Consider the following 10,377-nt stretch of genomic DNA (forward strand, 5'->3'; position numbering starts at 1 on the left):
GTGATGGTACTGAGCAATTGCCCATAAGCAGATAGCCAAATAAGAATAACACTTTCGCCAAAGAGAATATAAAATCATACACATAAGTAGCTGGAAATGCATAAAGTATGCCACTTGGTTGGGTAATAACAATTGAGGCTGCAAATTAAACAGGGAAAAAACATTGATAATACATCATCCCTTCCGAGTGCAAATACCTCGCCCAAGCTTCTCAAGAGGTAAGATAGAATGCGTAATGTTGCCACTCTCGTCGGACCAGAATAATTTGAAGACTCCAACTGCACTCAACAATACATACAGAAATTCAAAGGATGTAAGGAAATTAACTCAGGCTTTTTATACTGTTTTTTAGAACCAGATTGAAGCTACCGAACCTTTTTTCCCAGAAATACCAAAAATTCACCCTGCGTTGGCTCGGTCATCTGGTCAGCAAAACCAACTCGGAGGACATATAGCACACATGCCTGGGCATTTAGATATAAAAGCAATAAGAACCTTTAAACTAAAGCAATTGAAGTGGAATAAGAAGGGGAGCCTTGGAGCAGCGGTAAAGCTGTTGCCTTGTGACCATGAGGTCACGGGTTCGAGTCCTGGAAACAGCCTCTTGCAGAAATGTAGGGAAAGGCTGCGTACTAGACCCAAAGTGGTCGGGCCCTGCGCAAGCGGGAGCTACATGGACCGGGCTGCCCTTTTTTTAATTGAAGTGGAATAACATTTTCTTGCCAGTATTTGATATCCTGTTTTCTTAACAAACAAAATTACAAATTCACACTAGTTAAGACTAATTGGAAACAAGCATCAAACTGCTGGGCTCTTACAAAGCTCATGTTCCACTTCTTGTGTCACATTTCTGTCATCTATAGGTGAACTCATTCCATCTGGACATGTCATATTTCTAGGTAACTCATGTAGCTGCATCAATACGTCCTCAAAATAAATTCTAATAAAATGATAAACCACTTGTGGAAAAAGCAGTCTCTCTTGTGAAGGAAATATTTGCTGACAGTACAGCCCTTTAAAACATAATAATAAATGGTTGAAAAATAATATGGATATACAAGTTCAAACTTCAAACCAAAATTGACAAAAGGAACTACCAATGCGTGTGGATCAGGAGAACCATTCCCTTGGAGAATTTCCATCACTTGTACAGCATAGTTTTGAAGTTCACTGTCCAGGGTACCGTACTTCATATGGATCATCTGCACCAGACAGCTTTTGTTAAAAAAATGAAATATCAGTGTGCTACAAAATGCAATCAGGCTACTTGTGAATTAAGGTAAATTTAGTAGAATTGAGGCGTAGAATCTTTCTAGTTCAAACAGGAAAAAGACAACTTTTGTGAGGGAGCCAAGTGACAATAACTAGTAGGATGTAGGTATGTTCTTTTTTTTTGGCTAGCTAGAAGAAAAAGCGCCGATGTTCAAGTTAAAGAGGACTTAAATCCCATTAATGGGGTTGTACATCCGCTCACCCACCCACTGAGCTAAGCCGGTTGCTAATTCAGTACAGCGACAAGCTAACAATTGAAAGATAAATATAATGAAGTTGAGATGGCTAATGATGCATCCCTTAGGATGGAAGTGAACGGCAACAACCCTTTGAAAGGGTATTTACTAACATTTTTAGGTGTTCATGATAATCAGTTTGGTACATTGTATACATAGATAATTCAAGCCATTGTTCTTTTTCTTTATTTTTTTGAGCGAAAACAGTAGGGAAGGCCCCTGCTGCATCATTTTATAAATTTTTAAAAGATGGGATATGTACAATGGGTGAGAGGATGGGGCATAGTCAGATTACAAAATATCTGAACCCACCTCAGCATTAAATTTCTCTTATCTTTGTGCATATTTGACCTCTGCGCCCTGTGGCACTCTAACTAGGATGTTTTCTAGTGTTTTTACTTACTTTATGGTCAGTTACGCTTACTAGCTCATCCTTGTAGTCTCCTTGCATAAATTTAGTCACCTTAGTATTGCACTATTCTAATTCCGTGATTTTTCTTTCACGTCTTTGCGTTTACTTCCTACAAAACCTTTATTCCTTTTTGAACAAAATTTTACCTGCAAAAAGAACACCCACGATAGAGACAAACCAACTCGGAGTTTCTTTGCATTGGCTCCATTTGCTACACAATAGGAAAACAGGGAACATTTCAGTGAATGCACATAATGCACATAAGCATGGATTGTCGACTAAGTCACACATGACAGCTATCTGTGCCATATGCAGAAGCAGCACCGTGCTTACATTGGCGATATAATTCATAAAAAGAGCACCATAGCATAAATTTAAATAATTACAGAAAATAAGAAAAAGAAAGCATTGCACAGATTGCAATATCATATATCAATATAAAAAGAGGACCAAGAGGGAAGGAACCCCGATGATACATTCCTAGGAGGAAGACACTTGGATACACGTCCCACCATTGAGCTACCTAGGGATTCCCCATGTGCCCTATCCAAATATTGAGAATGCTAATTCTAGAGAGCCTTGAGCGTGCTACTAGCAATAAGCACATACTAGGATCAATGCCCTTTTTGGTATAGTGTGAGTTCGGCAACAAGTTTAACAATTGTGGTTCACACTAAATTCATACTGGTAAAGCATTGTTTCACTTTCACATGCCTCTCTTTCATAATGCTTTCATATTAGTTCCTTTTTAAATAAAGACAGCAAATATGCAAGACTTGAATGAAAAAACAGTATTCAGAACAGTGTTACAACTACATACACACTCATGTCTTTAAATAGCTTTCATCACACTTAGAAAAGGACACCATTATTTACCTTTAACAAATGGCAAAATTAAATGCTTCTGTATACCATCATCAAACTTCTTTGCAGAAACATTTTGTTTCTTTCCTCCTTTAGTTACCTGTCAACTAAAGTCATATACAGAAACTGACAGGAAAAAAGTTAAGAACATGTGAAGCTATATACCTGTGCATCTGGGTTCATTGCAAGAGCAAGTATGGCACCAAGTGCTTCTGCAAATGAATCTCTAACTGCTGACACATTATCTTCCAAGCCCTATAAAATGCCATCAAGCAAAGAATAAATTCAGCTAAAATAACTTCAATTACTGGTTTTTAACCTGCAGTAAACATGAGGAATAAATAAAATGAGTAAACGATACCTTAACGCAACAAGACATTGAAGTATCAAGTTCAGCCATCCCCAACCCAGGCCCACCTATATTAGCAAAGGCCTTCAAGCATCGCGCTGCTGCTACTCTAACAATATATGATTTATCACTTATGCCTCCTCGCATGATTATGCGGAAAGCCTCCAAGTAAGCTGCACCACTACCACCACCACCAGAGCCTTCCAATGCATTCTCAAGCAAGAGGAGTGCGTCTTGCCTTACAAAGTCCTAGAGATTCAAGTAAGAAAAAAATGCTTTTACTGGTACAAACTAGAAAATGAACCAGGAGCAAAAAAAAAAACACCAGAAACAGGGCTGGAGATCTGCATCAACACTATTAAGAAAATTGTGGGTCCTTGGAAACAAGAAAAAATAAGGAACAAAAAGTCCCACAGGTGAACATATTCAGATTTACGGTAAGTCCCTGATCTTGTAGGAATTATTGTTTGTAGACAAACAAAAGCAAGTACTCCACATATTTTAACATAGATATTGTATTGCAAGAGAAATAAAAAGATGATATGAATACCAAATAACAGTCAGATAATATTCTGTAGAAGGCACTGGAATGAACAGAAAGAATAATAAGGAAACTGAAGGGAGAAGCACAGACCTCATGATACTTCATTAGTTTTGCTACGATGTTTGATGTCTCAATCAATCCTGCGGTAATCTTGCGCCCGAATAAGTGGTAAATTTCTCCTAGGCATTGCGCTGCACCTGTTAGGAAATTATTATTTGGTTTTACATCATTAGAAACACAATCACAATCCATAAGCAGACCACATCGTTATAGCGTGAATTCTAAGAAATAACGGGGGACATCTGGTCCAGATCATTGCACAATGCACACCAGAGAAATGCATTACTACATCATACTATTACTTTCTGCAGGCACATAATCATAACCAAATAATCTAAGCCACTCTTAATAATAATCATAAACTCCGCTTACGTTGTCTCAACATAGCCAGTCCCAAGCCCGGGTAAAGGAGGAGGGTTGTGATAGGCTTGGCGAGCCAACGGCAAAACCCAGCCACTCTTATGGAGATGAAACCCAGAAGAACATCGTTGGGGCGTAACCCTCTTAGCGATGCACCATACGGGAACCCAGGTGTGGTGTCAAATGGGCAAGGGCCGGGCCATCACCCCCTTGGTGGCGCGCCGTATCTTGATCTGGATACGGTGACAAGTGAGCAAGGATCAGGTCGTCACATCCTTAGTGGCATGCTACATCGATGCCCGAGTGTAGTGAAAAATAAGCGAGGGTCTTTGCATTTTTCTCGAGAAAACGCAAAAGAATTTGTGTTTCATTTCATTGAACAGGAAGACATCGGGGGTACAACCTCCAGAAAGGAGGGACACACACACACACGACCGTCCTCACCAAGTGACTACAACTAGGTAAGGAGGTGCCCTCAACTATAGACACGCAACGACATCAGGCCTTGCCCAGCCTTGCCTCCAGCCACAAAGTATGGAGTGGTAGACGTCAAGAGGCGAGGGGACCGGATTATCCTGGTCAAAACTGTTAGTTTGGGGACTTGGTTCTCAATGTTATCAGCGTGTATGCACCGCTAGTAGGCCATAATGAGAACACCAAGAGGGAGTTCTGAGAAGGCCTAGAGGACATGGTTAGGATAGGACTGTACCTATTGGTGAGAAGCTCTTCATAGGAGACCTCAATGGCCACACGGGTACATCCAACACAGATTTTGAAGGGGTGCATGGGGGCTTTGGCTATGCATCGGAAATCAAGGAGAAGATGTCTTAAGCTTCACTCTAGCCTACGACATGATCGTAGCTAACACCCTCTTTAAAAAGAGAGAACCGCACTAGTGACTTCTAGTAGTGGTCAACACTCTAGCCAGATTGATTCCGTCCTCTCAAGAAGAGAATATCAGCGTGCTTGCCTAGATTGCAAGGTGATACCTAGAGATAGTATTGTCCCTCAACATAAGCTAATGGTGGTTGACTTCCGCTTTCGGATTTGTGTCAAGCGGGATAAGCGCGCCAAAGTCGCTAGAACAATGGTGGGAAGCTCAAGGGGGAGGAGCTCAGGCTTTCAAGGAGGTCATTAAGGAAACCCTTGGGAAGAAGGAGGTGACGCAGACAATATGAAGATGAAGATGGCGACTTGCATTCGTAAGGTGGCTTTGGAGTAGTTTTGAGTGACCAGGGGAAGTAAAAGCGAAGCTAAAGATACTTGGTGGTGGAGCGGTAGCAAAGAAGGCCGCAAAACGAGCTGTGAGTGAAGCAAGAGGTCGGGCGTGTGAGGACCTCTGTCGACGCTTAAGACACAAAGGAAGGCGAAAGGGGCATAAGATGGCCAAGATCCAAGAGAGAAGGACGAGGGATGTCAACCAAGTCAAATGCATCAAGGACGGAGCAGATCAGCTCCTGGTGAAGGACGAGGAGATTAAGTGTAGATGGTGAGAGTACTTCGAGAAACTGGTCAGTAGAGAGAATGAGAGCTCTACCATTGAACTAGGCGACTCCTTTGATGATACCAACAAGCGTTTTGTGCGGCAAATATAAAGTCTGAGGTCAAGGAGGCTTTAAAAAGGATGAAAGGAGGCAAGGCGATGGGCCCTGATTGTATCCTCGTTGAGGTGTGGAGAGGCCTCGGAGACAACGATAATATGGCTAACTAAGCTTTTCAACCTCATTTTTTGGGCAAACAAGATGCCAGAAGAATGGAGGCGGAGTATATTAGTACAGATCTTCAAGAACAAGGGGGTGTTCAAAGTTGTACTAATTACCATGGAATCAAGCTAATGAGCCGTACAATGAAGCTACGACAGAGAGCCATTGAGCACCGCTTAAGAAGAATGACAAGCGTGACAAAAAATCAGTTTGGTTTCATGCTTGGGAGGTCGACCATGGAAGCCACTTCCTTACGACAACTTATGAAGAGATATAGGGAGCAAAAGAAGGGCCTGCATATGGTGTTCATTGACTTGGAGAAGGCCTACCGATAAGATACCGCGGAATGTCATGTGGTGGGCCTTCAAGAAACACAAAGCACAATAATGTTGTGACAAGTGTTCGAACAAGTGATGGACACTGATGACTTCCCAATTAAAATAGGACTGCACCAAGGGTCAGCTTTCAGCCCTTATCTTTTTGTTTTGGTGATGGATGAGGTCCCATGGTGTATGCTCTTTGCGGATGATGTGGTGCTAGTAGATGATAGTCGGACGGGGGTTATTAGAAAGTTAGAGCTACGGAGACAAACCTTGGAATCGAAAAGTTTTAGGCTTAGTAGAACTATAAAACTGAGTACATGAGGTGTGGTTTTAGTACTACTAGACACAAGGAGGAGGTTAGCCTTGATGGGCAGGTGGTACCTCATAAGGACACCTTTCGATATTTGGGGTCAATGTTGCAAAAGGATGGTGATATCGATGAAGATGTGCCCCATCGAATCAAAGCCGGATGGATGAAGCGGTGCCAAGCTTCTGGCGTTCTCTGTGCTAAGAGAATGCCACAAAAGCTAAAAGGCAGGTTCTATAGAACGGCGATTCAACCTGCAATATTGTATGGCATTGATTGTTGGCCAACTAAAAGGTGACGTGCTCAACACAAGAAAGGATCGGGTCCGAAATGATGATATACGTAATAGAGTTGGGGTAGCACCGATTGAAGAGAAGCTTGTCCAACATCGCCTGAGATGGTTTGGGTATATTCAGCACGGGCCTATAGAAGCTCTAGTGCATAGCGAACGGCTAAAGCGTGTTGATAATGTCAAAAGATGTCGGGGTATACCAAACTTGACATGGAAGGAGTCCGTAAAGAGAGATCTGGAGGACTGGAATATCACTAAGGCCTCCTTTGGTTCATAGGATAGGAATATTGTAGGAATAGGAACTTTATAGGAAGTGAGATGACATGCATCTCAATTCCTATAAAGAAAGAGATGTCATTTGATGCATAGGATAGGAATTTTTCCATTGAGTCTAGGCTAATGTTTTTTTTTCCTTTGAAATGTGAAGGATTGAACCCTATCCTACATAGGAATAGGAATCCATTCCTACAAACCAAAGGGCTCCATAGGAATTTTTCCTTTGAAAATCCTATCCTATGAAATTCCTACAAGATTCCTACAAACCAAAGGAGGCCTAAAGAACTAGCCGATGCTGATAGAGCTGAACAATGATTATTGTAATCCTCCTGTGATTTGAGTAACACAAGTGTTTTACCCGCAAAAAAAAAGAACTAGCCATGGACAGGGGTGCATGTTAGTCAGCTATCCACATGCCAGAACAATGCGTTGGTTTCGAGATCTTATGGGTTTGAGCTCTAGCCTACCCAACTTGTTTGGGACTAAATTTGTTGTTGTTGTTGTACATCATACTATTATTTTTTGCATGCACATAATCATAGCCAAATAATCTAAGCACATCTTTGTATCTGAAAAAGGTACCTGAAGCTAGGGTCTATCTGCACACTCTTAGAGGTAACAACATTAGATTAAGATCTTCCATGAAGAAATGATGGTGTTTATAGCAATAGGCTTGCCACTATGCTGCGCCACAAATTTTGATTTTTCAAAAAAAAAAGGGTAGTTCTCTTCGGAAAAGAACTATTTCTTCCGATGTCGGACCAAGCGGTCGGTTGGGTAAATAAACCCGACCTCCCTTCATTCACTGATTGTGTGGTTGGTAACTCCACTTATAACATGTTGGAAAAGTAACACTTGTTTGAGGAATTGCACTAATTTGAATGTCGTTGTGTTTCTCTTATTTCTTTCTTTTTGTTATTCGAGGCACGTGTAGGTAATATTTCAGTGCAACTTGCCAACTGGGCTTAGCTCAGATGGCTCGATTCCTTGTGGTGGAACTTGCCCACCCGGGTCAAGTATTAGACTTGGCACGGATGGCCGCATTTTCCTGGATTTATTCCAGGCTTTCCGGCGCTACTCTTTCAACTGTATGGTGTGCCCATCAACTACGAGCCGGTGACGCTTATAGGGTAGGGTGTGTGTATGTGCGTTTATAGGGGTGAGTGTGTGTGCGTGTATGTGAGCATCTGCGTCTGTACTATGTTTCTCAAAAAAACAGTGTGGTTTGGCTTGGCACACATTAAGATCCCTCAAGAAATTAGTATTTGGGGGATTATCAATAGGGGGGCTCAAAAATCTAGTTTTCGCAAAGAAGCCAAAAGGTTTTGGGGGAGAGAAAATAGGGTTATGCTTATCCACAATAAATACCTAAATATTCTTCTTAGCATTGAAATATTGTGTTGTCTCCCTATTTCTAATTAGAGGAGCAAGACGGAATCACAAGAACGCCAGTGCTACTAGGCAAACGGTAGCGATGGCTTCGCCTTCGATGGCAAAGGTGGTGCAAACTTCAAGAGCGAGAGAATGACTTTGATGGGACAATCAAGCTAATGTGGCAATGGTGGCGAATTTAACGGGTCAATTAAACAAAGAGTGTGCTGGATTTGAGTGATAGTGTCTCATCACCTATGAATGTATTGGCCCAGACTCAAATAGAGCGGCAACAATAACTAAGAGTGAACTACTGGTAGTTCAGCAATCACAAATAGATGCACTGTGAGAGTAAAATATAAAAGCTCAATTTTTCAAGATGGTGAACTCATCCAACACAATCTCGCGTACTCAAAATTTGAACATTCAAAATTGCATGACTAGGTGATGTTTACAAGATGTATCTGTTACACAGCTATACAACAACACTACTATTGGGTCTCGACAAGTAAACAGCGTAGATCCTTCTTTTCATCATTCAGCTAATGAGAGTATTTCCATGATTTCTCTTTTTTTGATGATTGTGGGCATTTATGTTCACCCACTGGCTATATGTCTATAAGTAAATGGATTTTTCAATAGATAAATTAAAACTGCCAACACATTCGAAATAAGTTAAGAAATCTATACAGCATGAATTATGATTCCTAACCTGCACATGCCATGGGATCCGCTCTTTTCACATCTACCAACCACCCCTGCAAGGTGCTCGCCCTTGAGTATACTGATATTGCATCACCTTTCTGAATTATCCGCCCCATTGCTGATGACGCCAACCGTCGAACAGGGCGGCAAGCACCAAAGACAAGCAAGGACTGGAGAGCATCCTCGCATTTCCTTTGCCAAAGTTGTATGGTGTCCTGAATAGCAACATCAAACACACAATTAAAAATCAGAGGTACCAAGAAAATCCTCCATTCATCACCTGAAGGTGCATATTACACTTTGTGGGTTAACATAATAAAAGAGCGAACTTCCTCATGGTGGCTCATAGTACATCGCAAGTTTGACACATGCAAACAGGAAGGGATGCAAAATTGTGAGCAATTTTCAGTTCAAATGCGTGTCAATCATGAAGCATTTATTTACTTCTTCTGCCCCCTCAGCCGCAGCTAAAAGCAACCATATGAACCGATACTAGGATCCTCCGACCCAGCAACTAGAACAGACTAGAGCTTTGCAAGGAGCCAAGGACACTGAACTCTAGCAGTGAACTACCGAAATTACTCCCCAAAGCGAGCCAATTCAAGCAGATCACGGCACAGCAACACCGATCCAGGGAGCTCGTGCGGCAGTAGCATACGCGTAGGCATTGCTATAGCAGCAGGGATCTGGAAGGTGAGATCTAGGGCAATGGGAGAGGAGGGTTGGGGCGCGACCTTGGGGGCCTCGTCGAGGGCGGAGGAGAGCTCGGAGAGGAGGTCGAAGCAGAGGAGCGCGTCGGGGGGCTTCTGCCTGGCCGACGCCACCACGGACTCCAGCTGCGCCACCAGAGCGCCGAACCGCGACAGCGGAATTGGCTCGCCGCCGGCGACGCCGCGCTGCGCCATGCGAAAGGTGGGGGAGGAGGGAGCGGGAGGGCGTGCGGGTGTTTGGGCCGATGGCCTTTTTCCGGTACCAGTGGGATGGAGATCTAGAGTATACGTGCCGCGCGGTGGGGTGCTTGGTTGGTAGTCAAAAAAATTGGCTAGCCAACATTTGGAACTCCAAAGCTTACAGCATCCACAGCCAGGCGCTCTAGACCGGTCTCAAACGCCGGCGAGGCGGTCCGGTCACGAAAATCTGACTCGGACGGACGCTTCAAACAGAACTCAAACACCCGGGCTGACCAGCATCCCTGAAATCCAGCCAAAATATGGAACGAATATGAGGTGTCCGGGCGTGCCCGCCACGTCGGACTGACGACGGGGTCCCATGCGGAAACGCCCAAAAACCTGGCGGTCCAAAC

At 43.0% G+C, this 10,377-nt stretch overlaps 1 protein-coding gene across 2 annotated transcripts in view; it reads right to left on the reverse strand.

Annotated features, from left to right (window-relative positions):
• Positions 1–10,097, reverse strand: part of LOC125525826 (protein SWEETIE) — a 34,049-nt gene extending 23,952 nt beyond the window's left edge. For both annotated transcript variants that reach the window (XM_048690828.1, XM_048690827.1), the window contains exons 1-10: positions 9,809–10,097; positions 9,082–9,289; positions 3,768–3,874; positions 3,146–3,382; positions 2,950–3,039; positions 2,797–2,884; positions 2,067–2,131; positions 1,098–1,202; positions 375–464; positions 198–278 (exon numbers count right to left, since the gene is read on the reverse strand). In XM_048690828.1, the coding sequence (XP_048546785.1) occupies positions 198–278; positions 375–464; positions 1,098–1,202; positions 2,067–2,131; positions 2,797–2,884; positions 2,950–3,039; positions 3,146–3,382; positions 3,768–3,874; positions 9,082–9,289; positions 9,809–9,979 (1,242 nt within the window). In that variant the 5' untranslated portion in view covers positions 9,980–10,097. The remainder of the gene's footprint in view (positions 1–197; positions 279–374; positions 465–1,097; positions 1,203–2,066; positions 2,132–2,796; positions 2,885–2,949; positions 3,040–3,145; positions 3,383–3,767; positions 3,875–9,081; positions 9,290–9,808) is intronic.
• Between the last annotated feature and the right edge of the window lie 280 nt (positions 10,098–10,377).

The sequence above is a fragment of the Triticum urartu genome, chromosome 7, assembly GCF_003073215.2.
Source record: "Triticum urartu cultivar G1812 chromosome 7, Tu2.1, whole genome shotgun sequence".
Taxonomy (NCBI): domain Eukaryota; kingdom Viridiplantae; phylum Streptophyta; class Magnoliopsida; order Poales; family Poaceae; genus Triticum; species Triticum urartu.